General features: G+C 45.4%; 1 protein-coding gene across 1 annotated transcript in view; it reads left to right on the forward strand.

The window, feature by feature from the left end:
• The first annotated feature begins 5,437 nt into the window (after positions 1-5,437).
• LOC145349313 (von Willebrand factor A domain-containing protein 3B-like) overlaps positions 5,438-20,307 on the forward strand; it is a 119,571-nt gene continuing 104,701 nt past the window's right edge. Inside the window, exons 1-4 of the mRNA XM_080197813.1 lie at positions 5,438-5,633; positions 12,874-12,929; positions 17,671-17,723; positions 19,264-19,423. Of these exons, the coding sequence (XP_080053939.1) occupies positions 5,438-5,633; positions 12,874-12,929; positions 17,671-17,723; positions 19,264-19,423 (465 nt within the window). The remainder of the gene's footprint in view (positions 5,634-12,873; positions 12,930-17,670; positions 17,724-19,263; positions 19,424-20,307) is intronic.

Consider the following 20,307-nt stretch of genomic DNA (forward strand, 5'->3'; position numbering starts at 1 on the left):
GTGATGTTCCCATGTGTCTGTCCTGGCCCTTCTAGATGGCATTTAGTCATGGGTTTGAAAGGTGCTGCCCCAGGAGGCTTGGTGAGTTCCTACAGTGCATCTTGTAGATGGTACACACTGCTGCTTGCTGTGCGGTGGTGGTGGTGGGAGTGAATGTTTGTGGATGGAGTGCCAATCAAGTGGGCTGCTTTGCCTGGATGGTGTTGAGCTTCTTGCGTGTTGTTGGAGCTGTACTCATCCAGTCAAGTGCTGAATATTCCATCTCATTCCTGACTTGTGCCTCGTAGATGATGGACGGACATTGGGAGTCAGGAGGTGAGCTACTCGCTGCAGAATTTCTAACCTTTGACCTATTCTGGTAGCCACATTATTTATACAGCTAGTCATTTAGTTTCTGGTCAGTGGTTATCCCCAGAACGTTGATAGTCGGGGACTGAGCAATGGTAATGGCCTTAAATGCCAAGATGCTGTAGTTAGTTCTCTGTTGTTGGATATATCAAAATTTAAGGAGAATTTAGATGAGCTCTTGAGATGCCAAAGCACACAGGGTGTCGCCTAATTGCTCGGAAATGGGATTTGAATAAATAGCTACTTGATGGACAGCGCAGACACAATGGGCTGAAGGGCCTCTTGTGTGCTACAAAACTCTTTTGGGGTGATTTTGTGCCCCCGTTCACAGTCAGCAAGAATGGCAACACTGGCACAAATTAATGCGGTTTATAAAATAATGAGGGATCAGCCAGATAGTTAATATTTTTTTCCAAAGGTAGGGGAGTCTAAAACTAGAGGGTATAGGTTTAAGGTGAGAGGGGAGAGATACAACAGTGTCCAGAGGGGCAATTTTTTCACACAGAGTGTCTGGAACAAGCTGCCAGAGGTAGTAGTGGAGGCGGGTACAATTTTGTCTTTTAAAAAGCACTTAGACGGTTACATGGGTAAGATGGATATAGAGGAATATGGGCCAAATGCAGGCAACTGGGACTAGATTCGGGGTTTAAAAAAAAGGGCGGCATTGACAAGTTGGTCTGAAGGTCCTGTTTCCATGCTGTAGACCTCTAAAATACTGTGAGAGTCAATAAATGAAATTATTGCCAGCGAGATCTCATTTTCTAAATTTCTTTCCCCCATTCCTTGCTGGTGATCAGAACCTCACTGTGAAAAATTGAACTATGTTTAAAAATAAATAATCATAGAATCATACAGTGCAGAAAGAGGCCCTTCGGCCCATTGAGTCTGCATCGTCCACAATCCCACCCAGGCCCAACCCCCATATCCCTGCATATTATTACCCATTAATCCCTCTAACCTAAGGATCTTAGGATGCTAAGGGGCAATTTTAGCATGACCAATCAACCTAACTCACACATCTTTGGACTGTGGGAGGAAACCCATGCAGACACAAGGAGAACATGCAAACACCACAAAGACAGTGCTCCCATTTTGTCTGCTGTTGTTTCTGTCAAAATGGTTGACATATCTGTGTGGGTTTCCTCTGGGTGCTCTGGTTTCCTCCCATACTCCAAAGATGTGCGGGTTAGTTGGATTGGCCATGCTAAATTGGTCCTGGTGTTGGGAGGATTAGCAGGGTAAATGCCCGGAGCAATGGGAATAGGGCTTGGGATTATGGTCAGTAAGACTCGATGGGCCAAATGGCCGCCTTCTGTACTATAGGGATTCTATGATCTAGAGAAAGACACACTGGATTTCAGCCAGAGCCTGACACTCTGACAAATTATAGAAAAATTCTGCTTTATGATGTTAAGAAATATAAAATGAGTTATTTTCTCATTTTCCTGCTCACCTCCTCCAAAAATAAGCCCCTCTCCGAACTGAACTTGTAAAAGCTCTTGGTGTAAGTGAATAAATGGAAATTACGAAATAAATATTGAAAATGTCAGTGTTAGATGTCAGCTGGATCACTGGTGATTCTAGCAAGGATACAGCTATGTACAGAACTATTTCAAACAATCAAACACTTGCAGCCTTTCACCATTTATGGTTCACCATAAATCTGGGTTGAGAAGCCAAAGTGGCTTCATTTCAAATATTTCTGAATGTGTCGACAAATACTGTCAGCTGTTTGTCTTCTCCTCCGCAGCTCACGGTCAGTAAAGAACAGCTCCAGCAGTTTGCCGTTGCCCTGACCAGGGCAATAAGATTCTTCCAGCGACGGTTGGAGTGGCTGACCAGTGGCAGCAAGCAGCTCTTTGGCGTGATACAGGAACGCTGTATCGTCATTGTCTTAGACTTCGCCCCGATGCCCCTGAGCCTGTTCCATCTTTCCCTTGATGCCCTTTGCATGGTCCTCCGGGAGCAGGTGGCAATGATCGGAAAGGTTAATCTTATCAGGTGAGGCAAATGTTGTTGAACCAGCCGTATCTTTATTTCTGAGATTCTGCACTGATGACCTTTCTCGATGTTTTAGGGTCGATGACAGATTTGAGATGAGTGACAAGCAATGTCCTTGACTAGCCTGTAATGGCACGAACAACATTTTCCGCAGGAAAGCAAATTGCGATTCCTCATTGGGGAAATCCTGTATTGTATGATTTTGGATTCTGCCCACTTTGGCTGTCACTAACTGTGTTGGACTTTATTGCCGGAATTTTACTGCCTCACCCACCTGAGGGTTGTAAGATTTGCCCCAGGTCAACAGAGAATGCCGTTCTGCGAGCCTCGCCTGCCCCAATTCCAGGGCAGATGTGCCAGTAAAATTCCAGCCTATGTGTTATTATTTTTAAAAATTGGCAAAATGATTAATTCACTGGTGAGGCATCAGCTGGGATGTTGGGCGCAATTTTATTTACTAGAAGTGGCGGGCGAACAGGCTTGGGTGCCTGTGTGGGGGGGAGGGGTGGGCAGGGGTGTTTAAAACCACGAACATTGGCAATGTGGGGGGAACATGTTCCTGCTGGTTGTTGGCATTTAACAGGCGTGCATTCAGTAGCGAATGTGTGAGGTGAGATATTTAAATATGTTAAATTGCAACTAATTGACAATTTAACCTTTAATTTAACATTCCGGCTTCAACAGCTCGTGCTGTTTTTCCCTCCAGCTGTGTGGCAGGGTGCGCATGGTAAGAGCACAACAGCAAAACTGGTTCATGAGACCGACATTTGGAAAAACAATTAAAGAGGGTGCGTAGTTCTCCCATCTCAGATCTAGTCCAGTGGCGGAGCTGGGAGACGAGGAGTATTTCCCACTGCAGAGACCATAATCTCCAACCCCGACCTTATTAATTGTGTAGCTTGCTGTTTTGCACCATGTTCCATGGCAGGGCGAGCCTGATTGTGCGATTCCGGCTATCATAGCGAGGGGGATTGAATATAAAAGTAGGGAGGTCTTGCTGCGGCTGTATGGGGCATTGGTGAGGCTGCAGCTGGAGTACTGTGTGCAGTTTTGGTCGCTGCACTTACGCAAGGATATTTTGGCCTTGGAGGGAGTGCAGAGGAGGTTTACTAGGCTGATGCTGGAGTTGAGGGGGTTGAGCTATGAGGAGAGGCTGAATAAACTAGGCTTGTACTCGTTAGAGTTTAGAAGAATGAGGGGAGATCTCATTGAGACGTATAAGATGATGAATGGGATGGATAGGATAGAGGTGGAGAGACTCTTCCCGCTCAGAAAGGACAGTAGGACTAGGGGGCACAGCCTCAAGATAAAGGGGGGACGGTTTAGAACGGAGTTGAGGAGGAACTTCTTCACTCAAAGGGTGGTGAATCTCTGGAATTCTCTGCCTGTTGAAGTGGTGGAGGCTGCCTCGCTAAATATTTTTAAGAAGAGGGTTGATGGGTTTTTGATAAGAGAGGGGATTAAGGGTTATGGGGAGAGGGCGGGAATGTGGAACTGAGCCACGACAGATCAGCCATGATCTTATTGAATGGCGGGGCAGGCTCGAAGGGCCAGATGGCCTACTCCTGCTCCTATTTCTTATGTTCTTATGTTCTTATGGCCTGTTGAAAAGGCACTCACTGTTGAAGAGAGAAGATAGACATCCTGAAAAAGAAGATAGATCTCCAGGGGCAAGCTAAGGTTGGGCGTTGGACCTCCTTGAAGATATCGAACCAGGAAGATCCAACTAGAGATATCCTCCACCCCCCTCCCCCGTCCATCCTCTGTTGTGGGGTTTTGGGGTACAGGGTTGCTGGCGGTCTCCATCTTGAACTCTGGAGGCAGCCCCAGGTGTTGTTCAAGTGAGTCCTGGCCCCTGCACGCCATGTTATTCCAGGCATCCTGGAGTGGCCTGTTTTCCTGCTGGTGAGAATCTGGGGTGGGGAAAGATGATTCGGGTCAGATCTTCATCCGCATCTCATTAGTGGGATACAAACTGATTTTACGCTGGCTTCCAGTGGGTTTCCCCATGCTCCATGGCGAGCAGCAGAGGAAGATCCCGCGGGAAATCCACACCAGCGTGAAACTGACTTTTAGTCTTGTGCCAAATTCTCTCTCCCCAACCCAGATTGACTCACCTGATGAAGGAGCAGTGCTCTGAAAGCTCATGATTCTAAATATACCTGTTGGATGTTAAACTGGTGTTGTGAGATTTCTTACTGTAGAAGCCATTACCTTATATCGACTTTGGAAGAGGCAACTAGGGAACAAGCAGTAGCAACACTAGCTGCCTGGATTCTCCACTCTGCAAGACCAAGGGGACAAATAGAATTGCACTTCAAAGCAGGCAATACCATCCAAACAGGACTGAGAGATAAACGGTCAACTCCCTCGGTGTAACTGAGAAACATTGCCTCAGGAGACCCTAGTGGCAGTCTGTGTTGATATCTCTCGCCTTTTGGAACAACACTGCCTTCCAAGAAGGCTGAGCGGACATCTCCTGCCAGTGGCCATTAGGGTCACCAGGACTCTTTTGCACCTACATTTCCTGTCAGCCATCAGCTGAGTGCTATCTAAGGGCTTTCAGATTCTTCAAAATGACAAGCCCACCTCCCAGTGTTTACCAAGGCCCAATTTGTGCGCTTTGACACTGATGAGGCCAGTCAGACTTAGAAAATTCTTGCCTTCATGGTTGGACTGCCGCAGCTTTAGGGGATCATCGACTGCCCACATGTGGCAATCAAAGCGCCATCAGATCATTGTGTAGTGTTCATCAACTGGAAGGGATTTCACTCCTTCAGTGCGCTTATTGTCTGTGACCACAGTAAGTTTCTCATGCATGTACGTGCACGGTTTCCTGGAAGCTGCCATGGTTCCGAGATCCTGCGCCAGGCAAGTCAATACCAGGTGTTTGCACCGCCAAACAAACTGAGCAGGTGGCTCCTCGGAGACAGGAGCTATCCTCAGAGGAACTGGCTGTTGACAAATGCCTGGATCCCCGCCAGCAGTGCCAAGGAGAATTGATGTCAGAGCCACATCAGCACTAGTGCAGTCATTGAGCAGGCCACTGGCTCTCTGTAAATGAGATTCAGCCTTGACAGCTCTGAGGATGCCTTTCAGAATATCCCAGCAAGGGTCTCCAGAAAGGTGCTGTTCCTTGTGTAAGGAGCTTCCAGAGAAAGCAGCTGCAAACCACTTGTCATCTTCTGAGAAGGAGGAGGAGGAGGACGAGGAGAAGCATAATATGGACAAAGCAACTGTAGTGGCAGGTCTGAGTGAGAGCAGCCTGTGTCAGCCTCACAGCGGTACAGATAAGCAACAAACTTAAAGATAGATGGCAATGTAACCCTGAATGCTCTGGGTCCCCACTACTCCCAGTACAAAGTATTCCCAGTCACAAATTGCACTGACTGCACTGCCTCCAGTCTGGGTGTATCAATCTGCTCACAGCACCAGGAACCCAGGTTTGATTCTGGCTTTGGGTCCCTGTCTGTTTGGAGTTTGCACATTCTCCTCGTGTCTGTGTGGGTTTCCTCCGGGTGCTCCGGTTTCCTCCCACAGTCCAAAGATATGTGGGTTAGGTGGATTGGCTGTGCTAATTTGCTCTTGAGTGTCAGAGGATTAATAGAACCTGGGTGGGATTGTTGTTGGTGCAGGCTCGATGGGCCGAAAAGCTTCCTTCTGCACTGTGGGTTTTTATGATTCTATGACATAATACCTAATGTGCCAAAGGAGAATAAAGTTTTAAAGTTTATTTATCAGTCACAAGTAGGCTTACATTAACACTGCAATGAAGTTACTGTGTCGAACTCCAACACCTCTTCGGGTACACTGAGGGAGAAGTTAGCATGGCCAATCCACCTAACCAGCACATCTTTCGGACTGTGGGAGGAAACTGGAGCACCCGGAGGAATCCCATGCAGACATGGAGAGAATGTGCGAACTCTGCACACACAGTGACCCGAGGCTGGAATGGAACCTGGATCCCTGGCAGCAGAGTTAACCAGTGTGCCACCGTGCCACCCCAGTGGTTGAAATTGTGTCCTTTTTGTATCAAAGTGAATTTATTCCTTTTATTTGAAATCTCATCTGCCTGTGATTTCATGTTTAATTTATGTTGGTTCAGAGTCACATTGAAGTGTAAGCTCCAAAATGTGGAATCTCTTTGGTAATTTCTTCATTTGGGGCCTTTCAGTACACATGGTTATTCTGATTTATGGTTTTGCCCCAGGACTGTTATATTGAATTGAATGCAGACCAGGCTCAGTGGGTTAAATGGCTTCCTCCTGTGTCATGATGATGAACATAAATAATATGTAGATAATTAGCTTACTAGAGATGGATGGTGTTCAAGGCTGAAGATTTGTATCTGAACTACATCCTGCCACAGAATCATTGCAACAGAGAAGAAGGCCATTTGGCCCATCATGTCTGCACCAGCTCTCCAAACGAACATCATGACTTAGTGCCATTCCCCAGCCTTTTTCCCCTGTACCCCTGAAGATTGTTTCTATTCAGGTGATCATCTAATGCTCTCTTGAATGCCTGGATTGAACCTGCCTCTGCTACACTTCCAGACAGTGCATTCCAGACCCCAGACCACTCACTCTGTGAAAAAGATTTTTTGCACAACGCAATTGCTTCGTTTGCAAATCACTTTAAATCTCTGCCATCTCGTTCTTGATCATTTTACAAGCAGGAACAGTTTCTCCCTACCTACTCTGTCCAGCCCCCTCATGATTTTGAACATCTCTATCAAATCTCCTCTTAGCCTTCTTCTCTCCAAGTCTCTCCAATCCATCTTCATTGTTGAGGTTTCTCACTCCTGGAACCATTCTTATAACCTCTGCTGCACAGAAAGTATTCCCATCCTTCCAATAGTGTGGTACCCAGAACTGTGCACAGTATTCCTGTTGAGGTCTAACTGGTGTCTTGTGAAAGTTCAGCATAACCCCCATGCTCTTGTACTCTATGCCCCAGTTTATTAGTTAGTGTCACAAGTAGGCTTACATTAACACTGCAATAAAGTTACTGAGAAAATCCCTTGTTGCCACACACCTGTTTGGGTACACTGAGGGAGAATTTAGCATGACCAATGCACCCAACCAGCACATCCTTTGGACTGTGGGAGGAAACCGGAGGACACAGAGGAAACCCACACAGACTGCATACAGGCAGTGACCCAAGCCTGTATTCGAATCCAGGTCCCTGGTGCTAAAAAGGCAATGGTACTAACCACTATGCCACCATTTCCCCATTTATTAGTAAAGCTATATGGTTTATTAACTGCCTTCTCCACCTGTCTTGCCACCTTCAATAAGTTTTGCACATATACAGCCAGATCCCTCTGCTCCTGCGCCCCCTTTAGAATTGTACTCCTTGTTTTATGTTGTCTGTCCATGTTCACCCCACCAAAATGCATCACCTGACACTTCTCCATATTAAACTTCATCTGCCACCTATTTGTCCACTCCATGAATGTCTGTGTCTTTTTGAGATTCAACACTGAACTTTTCACAGTTCACAAGTTTCGACTCACCTACACACTTTGAGATTGCCCCCTGCGCACCAAGATCCATTCTAGCTCATTAATCTATATCGGGAAAAGCAAGTGTGTGAATAATGATCTCGGGCCAGCAACACTACAATCCTTCCTCCAGCCTGAAAAAAATATCCATTGACTCTCTGTTTCCTACAGCCAATTCATCCTCAGGATGAGCCCACCTTGTTGGTAACTCCGCCAAGCGTCATGAGTTTGAAGAAGTCTTAATTGCTTAGTTAATGTGGTGAACCCACTTTATTCAGACTTTGGGTGGTATGGTGGCACAGTGGTTAGCACTGCTGCTTCACAGTCTAGGGACCTGGGTTTGATTCTCGGGTTGGGTTGCTGTCTACCTGGAACTTGCACATTCTCCCCATGCCTGTGTGGGTTTCCTCTGGGTGCTCCAGTTTCCTCCCACACGCCAAAGATGTGTGGGTTAGGTTGGTTGGCCATGCTAAGTTGCCCCTTGTTTCAGGGTGGATTAGCAGGGTAAATATGTGGGCAGGGATAGGGTGGGATTGTTGTCAGTGCATGCTCAATGGGTTGAATGGCGTTCTTCTGCACTGTAAGGATTCTATGATTCTTATTGATCAACTTGTTACAAATAGTGAAATTAAACCTACTCATTAAAGGAAAGCTAAAGACTAGGCTACTGTAAGAAAACCGGCTAAATTTTTCAACTGTCTATTGATTTCAGCTTAATTCCAAAAACGCCAGTTCAGTTAACCTCTAGGCATGATTAATACATTCCATGGATCTAATTTCCACATCCCATTAAGATTACACACTCCATTTGCTAAAGGCTCCAGTGTGTATTAAGATGGAATGATCGATGCGGAATTATAATGGAATCTATTTTGCACAGGAACCCTCCATGCATGGTGTTGAATTTAGATTGTTCAAATGACCTACATTCATTAATCTGAAAAACAATAAGGAATTACTCTGCCAATCAGCCAAATAAGATGTGGCACTTATTTTTAGCCTTGTCAAAAGCACACAGAAAAATGCCTCTGCAGTAATTTAGAGAGGGCTCTTTCTGAAGATCACCAGACAGTGCACAATTTTTATCTTGCAAAAGAAAATCCTGTACATTGCGGTTATGAAGTGGATACAGCATGTCTTTGTCGATGTAGTTGATGAATGAGTTTTATCACAGCTTGGAATGGCCCCTGCTCTGTGCAAGACCGCAAGAAATGACAAAAGGTCGTGAATGTAGCCCAATCCATCACGCAAACCAACCTCCCATCCATTGACCCTGTCTACACTTCCTGCTGCCTCAGCAAAGCAGCCAGTATAACTAAGGACCCCATGCACCCGGACATTGTCTCTTCCAGCTTCTTCCGTTGGGAAAAAGATACAGAAGTCTGAGGTCACGTACCAACCGACTCAAGAACAGCTTCTTCCCTGCTGCTGTCAGACTTTTGAATGGACTTACCTTGCACTAAGTTGAACTTTCTCTCCATCCTAGCTATGACTGTAACACTACATTCTGCACTCTCTCATTTCCTTCTCTATGAACAGTATGCTTTGTCTGTATAGCCTGCAAGAAACAATACTTTTCACTGTATACTAATATATGTGACAATGATAAATCAAATCAAATCAAACAAGATTTAGGTAAAGGCAAAATACTGCAGATGCTGGAATCTGAAACAGAAACGGAAAATGCTTGAAAATCTCAGTAGGTCTGATAACCTCTGTGGAGAGAGAATAGAGCCAACGTTTCGAGTCTGGATGACCCTATGGGTTGGCTCCATTCTCTCTCCACAGAAGCTGTCAGACCTGCTGAAATTTTCCAGCTTTATCAGTTTTTGTTTCAGATTTAGGTGTAAGCTCATTTGAATCCTTATCCCTAAAATGAGTTTTTTTAAAAATAAAAATGGAAGTGTATTTTAAGTTGGTGGAACTCTGATTAAAAACTTTCCATTCTTAAGCAGGGATCGTTTACTGAGAGGTGCTGCAGGTTCTTATTCTGGGAATTTGTGTTCTCAGCCACAGTTACTGTTTATTCATGCTCAGATTTCTAGACTTGTATTTAAAAAGATAATACATAAGACAGCTAATCACTGGTTCCTTTGATAAACATGGGGAGACAGAATGGGTTAAACACCTACTTCCCTAGAGTGGCATCTTTGAAAATTACCTTGTGTCAAAATAAGGCTGGGGTTCAGAATGCCCAACTATTTCCCAAGTGCAGTTCATGCACTGTTCACTTGCTGCAGTGACAAAGTGCTGCATTGTGTAGCATGATCCTTTCCTGATCCGCTCAGGGTGACAAGATCATCAAGGAAGTGGGTTGGAGGATGAAGGATTTTGGAGGGTTACCAGATGTGTGAAGTCCAAATATAAGTTGGATCTACTGGTGAGGGTGCATTCCATGACAAGGGGTGTTGCTAGTTGTATATACACGGAAGTCTAAAAACTGTGTGGAATTGTACTGCCCATAACTCCTCGTCAAATCACAAAGTGAGGCATTTGGTTTACATAAAATGTCTTCTATAGTGAATTTCCAGTACAGAATAACACCGCTTTGGTCTATGCCAGTGTTTACACCCCATTCAAGCCTCCTTCCACCCTTACCTAATGACATCCACATACCTATTCCATTTCCCTCATCAAATCCCTACCATCTAGATGAGGCCATTTGGCCCATGGAGTCTGCATCAGGTCTCCAATAGAGTCTCTTACCGAGATCCTCTCCCCGTAACCCCACACATTTCCCTTGGCTAATCTCCCTAACCTACACATATTGGGACATGAAGGGGCAATTTAGGATGGCCAATCCATGTGGGAGGAAACCAGACCTCCCATAAGGAACCCAGGCAACTATTGGGAGAATGTACAAACTTCACACAGACACTCAACCAAGGCTGGAATTGAACCCAGATCCCTGGCATTTTGAGGCAGCAGCACTAACCACTGTGCAGTATGCCACGGATGTACTTGTTTAACTTCCCATTAAATGTGTCCATCCTATTCTCCTCCACCAATTAGTGTAATGGCAAGTTCTATATTCTAACTAATTTCTGGGTAAAAAACGTGTTTGAACGCTCAACTCCAGGAACTGCCATAGAAAATTGGGGTAACTGATGGCCCACCAACACTGATAAGATACCATTTAGCGACTGTTTCTGTGGGACTGAGTTCAGTTGATCATCTCAACTCACTATACACCAACACACTGATGCTGGGGGAGAGGTTTCTCACCTGCTCAGCGTGTAGGAAGGATTTTTATCTGTTTGTGTAACCTCTGGACACACCAGAGAGTTTAATTACTGTGGAGTCTTCCTGAATTCCCAGTTGGATTTATAGTAACTGTCTTATACCCATGACACCGAGTTTTGAATTTCACAATTCCTTGCAATTATTAGGGCTCTTTATTGGTGTTTGTAGGAGAAATAGAAACAAAGCCAGGAGAGAATAGTCAATACTACATTTTATATACACACACTGTTCCATTTTTAAAGACAGCTGTTTCTATTATTTGAGAACTGCAGAGGACCTCAGTTAAAGGCCACATATTATTTCCCCCAAATTTATGTTTTGAAACAAAAAAAGATACTCCCAGCACCCACGGACGTGACTTTTCTGCAATGTCACTGAACAATCATTCCACATTAGGGAGCATTTCACATCAAGGCTTTTTAAGGTGACAGAAGTTTTGTGTTATGCGAGTTGTTTTGCACTGTTTCAATGCTAGGTCAGCTACACTAGCTTCGCACATAAATATGTCAAAATCCCGAAGATAATGGATAAGAGCAAATTACAGCGGATGCTGGAATCTGAAACCAAAAAAGAAAATGCTGGAAAATTTCAGCAGGTCTGGCAGCATCCGTAAGGAGAGAAAAGAGCTGACGTTTCGAGTCCAGGCAATCTTTGTCAAAGCCAAAATGATTCAACTTTCATTCCCTTGCTCTACAGTATAAATATCTATAAACATATGTAAATCTAAAATATATATAAAATCTATAAATTTATAAATACAATATAAGTATTTTCCACTTTTTCTGCCTGGGTGGCATGGTGGCACAGTGATTAGCACCGCTGCCTCATAGCTTCGCAGACCCGAGCCACTGTGTGTATGGAGTTTGCACGTTCTCCCAGTCTCTACCTGGGTTTCCTCCAGATGCTCTGGCTTCCTCCCACAGTCCAAAGATGTGCAGGTTAGGTGACTTGGCCGTGCTAAATTCTCCCTCAGTATATCCAAACAGGCGCTGGAGTGTAGCGAATAGGAGATTTTCGCAGTAACTTCATTGCAGTGTTAATGTAAGCCTACTTGTGACACTAATAAATAAACTTTTATGATGACCTTTTAGCCAATGCACCTAAGCAGCACGTCTTTCCGACTGTGGGAGGAAAGTGGAGCATCCAGAGAAAACCCACGCAGACACGGGAAGAATGTGCAGACTTCACACAGTCAGAGACACAAGCTGGGAATTGAACCTGAGCCCCTGACGCTGCGAGGCAGCAATGTTAACCACTGTGTCATTGAGGTGAATAGATGGCCGCTGAAATTTATTGCAGATCAACTACTTCCTGTGGTAATGGATTTAGGACGGAGGTGAGGAAGCGTTTCTTCACCCAGAGAGTGGTGAGCCTGTGGAATTCATTACCACAGGAAGTAGTTGATGCCAAAACATTGACTTTATTCAAGAGATGGCTGGGGTGAATGGGATCAAAGGTTATGGGGAAAAAGCAGGATCAGACTATTGAGTTGGATGATCAGCCATGATCATGATGAATGACGGAGCAGGGTCAAAGGGCCAAATGGCCTCCTCCTGCTCCTATCTTCTATTTTTATGTTTCTGTGTTTCTATGAGTCTGAGGTGATATATTTTGATACATCGAGTTATTTGGGGTTAAAAAAGCATGAACATGAACTTAAACACCAGATCACATTTCAACATGCTTGATGACAGTAGATACAACACCCTCTGTGCATCATTGGTGCTGGAGTATTTAGGGTGTGATTCTGGTTTGTTGTTTTGCTTCTGTTTTAGGATATTTTTGTCTTAATATCATGCTTGCTAAGCACTCATTAAATTTGTGGATGCCAGTTTGTTATGGTTGGTGTGGTTGGAAGAATAGGGAGTTAAATACATGTAAAATGGTACAATTTGAAAGGGGACGCAACAATAGAGAGGCAGATTGTGCAGTAACAAAGAACAATACAGCACAGGAACAGGCCCTTCGGCCCTCCAAGACTGCACCGATCATGTGTTCCTAACTAGACCATCCGTTTGTATCCCTCTATTCCCAGTCTGTTCATGTGACTATCTAGATAAGTCTTAAATGATCCTAGTGTTTCTGCCTCAACCACCTTGCTTGGTAGTGCATTCCAGGCCCCCAGCACCCTCTGTGTAAAATACGTCCCCCGCATATCTGTACTGAACCTTGCCTCCCTTACCTTGAACTTGTGACCTCTTGTGTTTGTCATTTCTGACCTGGGAAAAAGCTTCCAACTGTTCACCCTATCGATGCCCTTCATAATTTTATAAACTTCTTTTAAGTCGCCCCTCAACCTCCGTCTTTCCAGGGAGAACAACCCTAGTTTACTCAATCTCACCTCATAGCTAAGACCCTCCATACCAGGCAATATCCTGGTAAACCTTTTCTGTACTCTCTCTCCAAAGCCTCTGCGTCCTCCTGGTAGTGTGGTGACCAGAACTATATGCAGTATTCCAAATATGGCCTAAACAACGTTCTATATAACGGCAACATTATATGCCAACTTTTATATTCTAGGCCCCATCCAATAAAGGCAAGCATGCCATGTGCCTTCTTCACCACCTTTTCGATCTGTGTTGCCACCTTTAAGGACCTGTGGACTTGCACACCCAGATCTCTCTGTGTGTCTATACTCCTGATGGTTCTGCCATTTATTGTATAGCTCCCGCCTGCATTAGATCAATCAAAATGCATCACTTTGCATTTATCTGGATTAAATTCCATCTGCCATTTCTTTGCCCAATTTTCCAGCCTGTCGGTATCCTGCTGTATTCTCTGACAATGTTCATCACTGTCCACAACTCCAGCAATCTTTGTGTCATCCGCAAACTTACTAATCATAGAAAAAAAAAGAACAGTACAGCACAGTACAGCTCCTTTGGCTCTCGATGTGCCGAGCTTTGGCTCTTGATGTGCCGAGCTTTGGCTCTCGATGTGCTGAGCTTTGTCTGAAACCAAGATCAAGCTATCCCACTCCCAATCATTCTGGTGTGCTCCATGTGCCTATCCAATAACCGCTTGAAATTTCCTGAAGTGTCGGACTCCACTATCGCACCAGGCAGTCTATTCTGCACCCCCACCACTCTGAGTAAAGAATCTACCTCGGACACCCCTCCTATATCTCCCACCATGAACCTTAATCAGACCAGCTACATCTTCTTCCAAATCATTTATACATATATCACAAACGGCAAAAGTCCCAGTACAGAACCCTGTGGAACATCACTAGTCACAGACCTCCAATCAGAAAAAGACCCCTCCACTGCTACCCTCTGTCTTCTATGGCTAAGCCAGTTCTGTACCCATCTGGCTAGCTCACCCTTGATCCCGTGAGATTTAACCTTTTGCATCAGCCTACCATGAGGGATATCATCAAATGCTTTACTAAAATCCATGTAGACGACATTCACGGCCCTTCCCTTGTCAATCATTTTTGTCACCTCCTCAAAAAACTCAACCAAATTTGTGAGGCATGACCTCCCTTGTACAAAACCATGTTGGTCTATTGCCAGTGAGACTATTCTGTTTTAAATGCGTATAGATCCTATCTCTAAGAATCTTCTCCAACAATTTCCTGACCATGGACGTCAAGCTCACTGGCCTATAATTACCCGGGTTATCCTTGCCACCCTTCTTAAATAACGGGACCACATTTGCGATCCTCCAATCCTCTGGGACCTCACCTGTGTCCAATGAAGAAACAAACATTTCTCTTAGAGGCCCAGCAATTTCATCTCTTGTCTCCCACAGTAATCAGATGCCATATGGCCCTGGGGATTTGTCTACCTTAATGCTTCCTAAAACACCTAACACTTCCTCCCTTGTAATTGTGATTTGTTCTAATGGGTCTGCACATCCCTCTGAGATACTACCAATCAATGTGTCTCTCTCCTTTATGAATACTGATGCAAAGTATTCATTTAGGATCTCACCTACTTCTTTGAGTTCTAAGCATAATTCTCCTCCTTTGTTCTTGAGAGTTCTGACTCTTTCCCTGACAACCCTCTTGCTCCTAACTTATGTATAAAATGCCTTGGGATTCTCCTTAATCCTGTCTGCCAAGGACATTTTGTAACTCCTTTTTGCCCTTCTAACTCCCTGTTTGAGTTCTTTCCTACTTTCTCTGTTTTCCTTCAGTGCTTCGTCTGTTTTAAGCTGCCTGGACCTTATGTATGCCTCTTTTTTCTTTTTGATTAGACCCACAAATTCTCTGGTTAGCCACGGCACTTGTATCCTAACCTTGGAAGGTAGCAGGACAAAGAGGTTAATGAAACATGTGTGATTCTGGGCTTTATAAGTAGGGACATCGAAAAACCTTCTCAAGGACAAGTTCCAGGGACCTGGGTTCGATTCCTGGCTTGGGCCCTGTCTACGTGAAGTTTGCACATTCTCTTCATGTCTGCGTGGGTTTCTTCTGGATGCTCCAGTTTCCTCCGACACTCCAGAGTTTGTGGGTTAGGTTCGTTGGTCGTGCTAAGTTGCCCCTTAGTGTCCTGGGGTGCATAGGTTAGAGGAATTAGTAGGGTAAATATGTGAGGTTATGGGGATAGGGCATAGGTGGGATTGTTGTTGGTGTAGACTCAATGGGCTGAATGGTCTCCTTCTGCACTGTATGACAGTTAGAGATGGGCAACAAATCCTGCCTGGTCCACAATGCCCACATCCTGTAAAAGAATAAAACATAAAATGCTACTTTGACCTTAGCTGGAGATTGTGTGCAACGCTGGGCACTGTAGTTTAAGTTTTAGGAAAGCCATGAAGGTTTTGAAGAGGGTACAAAAGAGATTCCCTGAAATTACACTTACATGGATAGGCTGGGGAAGCTGGGGTTGTTCTGCTTAGAACAGAGAATGCAAAGAGGAAACCTGACGAGCGTTTTTGAAATCATGAACAGTTCAGATAGGGTAGATAAAGATTTATTTAGGGCAGTGCCAAGGGGGCAGGCCAGAGGGAGTGGGACATACTGGAGGTGGGGCATCGGGCCAGCCAGGAGGGGGGAGGTCGAGGCTGGCCCGGGTATGTCGGAGAGGCGGGGTGGGGGGGTGTTGGTGGGGGGCATTTAGTGATTGGGCCGTAGGGAGACATTGAGGCAGGGCTGGCCAGCGATCGGGGGGCTGGCGGTGCCGACTACTGCGCATGCGCTGATCTTGGCGCGTACGCTGTGACCCATTCAGTGGTATGTTGTTGGCCTCTCCAGCGGGAAAAGACCCCTCCCCCTGATTTTTCACCTTAATCTCGCTAGTGCACTCTGCAGTACACAGAGTGTGGGAAATTCGTTTTGAAACTCGTGTTGAAAAAAGAACCAGCGGAATTTACTCCAGTTTTTATGCGAATTTGACATCTGGAATTCTTTTGGGAGAATCGCCCTGAGCTTACCAATAGTGAAGGATCAACAATTGGAGGGCACAACCTTGAGGGGATTGGCAGATGAACTAGAAGGGACCTGAGGAACAACTCCCTTCAGAACAGCAAATTTGGAACCCTGCTAGGGTGATGAAAACAGATCTAATTGCAGCCTTCCAAAAGAAACTGGATAAATAATTGAAGGAGAAAATTTACAAAGATATGGGAAAAATACTGGGATGGTGGAGGTGCGGGTGGGACAAACTTCAAACAAACCATCACAGACCTGGTGGGCCGAAAGGTGTCTTTCCTTGCTGCAGTATTCTATGATTCTCTAACCATTGCCATTAAGCAGAAAGTGACCACCTTAGAATGAAAACAGCATCAACGCAAAGTTTAAAACCAGCTCACGTTTTGAAGTGAGTTAATCGCACTAAGTGTGATAGGGCAGCACGGTGACACAGTGGTCAGCACTGCTGCCTCACAGCACCAGGGATCCAGGTTTGATTCTGGCCTCCGGTCACTGTTTGTGTGGAAATTGCACATTCTCCCCGTGTCTGCGTGGGTTTCCTCCAGGTGCTCTTACACAGTCCAAAGATGTGCGGGTTAGGTGCATTGGCCATGCTAAATTGTTCCTCAGGGGGTTTAGCAGGGTAAGTATGTGGGGTTATGGGGATAGGGCCTGTGTGGGATTATGCAGGTGCTATGGGTTGAATGGCACTGTAGGGATTCTGTGAATGTAGCATCCTTTGTGTGTCATTAATGCTGGGGTGTTTACAATATTGCACTGGTTTGTTTTTCTGCTTTTGCGTGAGGATATTTTTATCCATATTATGATGTTTGTTAGGCATTCATTACATTTGTTGATGCCTGTTTGTTGTGGTAAAGTGCGATGTATTTTCTCCTTTGTGTAATTTTGTTTATTAAAGTGGAATAATAAGGCATTCGCATTCAAGTTATGAAACAGCAGATGCATTGAGCTGTCCTCTCCGTTTGATAGAGAAGGAATGCAAGATTTACAGCCATATTGACATGGAAGCATAGAAACTAAAGCAGGACTAGGCCATTCGGCCCTTCGAGCTTGCTCCCGCATTCATCTTGATCATGGCCGATCATCGAATTCAATATCCTGATCCCCCCTTGCCTCCATATTGCACCTTAGAAACATGCTGAAATATTTGCCATACAATAATCTACTTTGAAAAATCTCGGTGTGAATTTTCCAGCCCTTCCTGCCGGTGGGGTTTTCCGGTCCTGCTGAAGGTGACCTGTCCCGGCGGTGAGTTCCCTGACAGTAGAATGGGCGAGACACGTAAATGGCCAGTGGCCAAAGGCGAACCACCTCTGCTGCTGGAAATCCCACCACAGAAGGAGGAGGGGCGACTGGAAAATCCTCCCCTTTTACCATGAGCTAGATACATAGCAAGATCCCACATATGGCGAAGGCTCTGATTTAATTTGTTTGAGACTGGGATATGGCCCAGCACTGCCAGGTGGCTGTCTTCTTTAAATAGTGCCTGGGGAACTTTCTCATCCAGTTGACTAGGTGATTGAAGCTTGAGTTATCAAAACCCCCAAGAATGTGGCACTCACTCAGTACTGCACTACAGTGCCTCCCTAGACTATGTGCTCAAATGATTTGGGGCTGCATTTTGGTAGGAGATAGGTGCACGTCTCACTCCCTGGAGAGAAAGTTGACTGGAAACTGACTCGTGTCATGCCAGCTATAACACACAGCGGATGGCCTACATTGGTGGCAAGTGGGACTTGCTCTCCTCATTGGGGATGAAGTCCTGCCTCGGGAACTGCTGGCTGATCTGATTGGGTGGCAGTTCCAGCAGCCTGGACAGGGCCAGGAATTCATTACGGGGTGTTGCTGAGACTTGTAGCTAATTCCAAAAAGGTCTAATGGATCCTGGAATGGGGCCTATCTGGGGTATTCAGCGGGGAGGGTTTGGTCAGTTTAGGGGCAGAGGTGTGGGAGGGTGTGGTGGGTTTTTGAGTGTGGGTGAGTCAGAGGAGAAGTGGAGCAGCCCTCTCATATGCAAAGTGTATCCCTTGAAGATAATGGGCCCAATCCTCCCATCTTCCCGATGCACATGTTTCTTGGCACGTTGCGTTGGGAGATGTGCTTGTCAGCCATTTTGCGGGATTCACGCATAACTTCCCGTGTTCTCTTCCCGTGCAGGCACGGTTGATACTGTGCTGGAAACTGGCGGGAGCGGACAAGTCATTTAAATCTATTTTTAATCTATTTTAAATGTCATCATCAGGCCCGGGACTGAATTCTCCAGGCCCGATAGCATCTCCCACCCCGCCAGGGGTATTTCACTAGGGTACGGTTTAGAGTAACTCGCCACTCGCGGAAAACTAGCAGAAGACCCTGCTGCAGTGCACAGAGGGAAATCAGGGCCCCCCCAGGGGGTCGGGTGACGGGGAGTGGTGCCTCATGAGCATGGGCACCCTGTCAGTGCCAGTGTGTAACCCCTGGACTGCCCAAGGGGCAACGTGCCCATGTCCTTACCTGACCTGGCCTACGTGTGATTCCAGAGCCACTGCAATGTGGTTGACTCTCAACTGCCTCAGGCAACTTGGGATGAGCAGTAAAGGCTGACCAGCGGCATCCATGTCCCACGAATGAATTAAAAAAAAAACCTGCTTTCTAAATGCTTAACGGTTGTATACAGATAATGAAAGGGTGCACAATGAGAAAAGAATATCCATGGTTGAGGCATACGGGATTTATTTTAATCCTTGCCCATGTCTACCCTATGAATTCAGTACTCAATCTATGTTATCTTGTTGCTAATGACCTACAGGGCGGCGGAAGAAATGGTTATGTGGCAGGGGAAAGCTGTTCCTGTTACTCCACAGACAATAGCCTCAGCAATCGAATGGATACAGAATCTTCATTATATGCCAGCTACCAGCAAGACAAGTTCAGTGGAGGCTGTGTTGCAAGCAACGAGTGATAATACCGTGAGATTTGTTTCATTTGGCTGGGCCATTTACATTCAGAATTATATTAGTAAATGTTACCAAATGACAATTCGCCAAACATCTTACAGTGTAAATGGACATGAACTGAAATTTTTTCATTTCAATCAAATAGTCATTTGGAGTACAGATCTTTAGTATTGCTGTGAAAGGACACATTGTCGAAGCTTTTCATTTGGGCGGCACAGTAGCACAGTGGGTTAACACTGCTGCCTCACAGCACCAGGGGCCCAGGTTCAGTTCTCAGCTTAGGTCTGTGTGGAGTTTGCACATTCTCTCTGTGTCTCTGTGGGTTTCCTTCGGGTGCTCCGGTTTCCTCCCACAGCCCAAAGATGTGTTGGTTAGGTGGATTGGTCATGCTAAATAGATCCTTGGTACTAGGGGGATTAGCAGGGTAAATACATGGAGTTATGGAGATAGGGAAAGGGTAGGATTGTTGTCGGTGCAGGCTTGATGGGCCTCCTTCTGCATTGTGGGAGTCTATGAATTCTTCTGCCCTCAGTAGGGCAAAAGTACTAAATGTAAAGAGAACAACAATGTCTACTTCATGAGAAGAGAGTGCTGATCAGTTGGCAAGTGGATTCTGAATGTTAGAAGCACTGTCATGGAACATGCTCCAGTTAATTGATGACTGGCCGTTAACTGACAAGGTGAATTTAAATTCAAACCAGTCAAGTTGACTCTGGTCGCTAACCTGCCTAGTTTGAATTTAAACAAAGCTTGGCAGTTAACTGTTAATCATCAGTTGACTGGTGCATTCTTCATGGCAACACCTCTAACAATTGGAGACCACTTGCCGACCAATCTTCTCATGAAATAGAAATTGTTGTTTACAAAGAACAACACAGCACGGGAAACAGGCCCTT

Source organism: Carcharhinus amblyrhynchos, chromosome 10 (genome assembly GCF_965287045.1).
Source record: "Carcharhinus amblyrhynchos chromosome 10, sCarAmb.v2.hapA, whole genome shotgun sequence".
Lineage (NCBI taxonomy): Eukaryota > Metazoa > Chordata > Chondrichthyes > Carcharhiniformes > Carcharhinidae > Carcharhinus > Carcharhinus amblyrhynchos.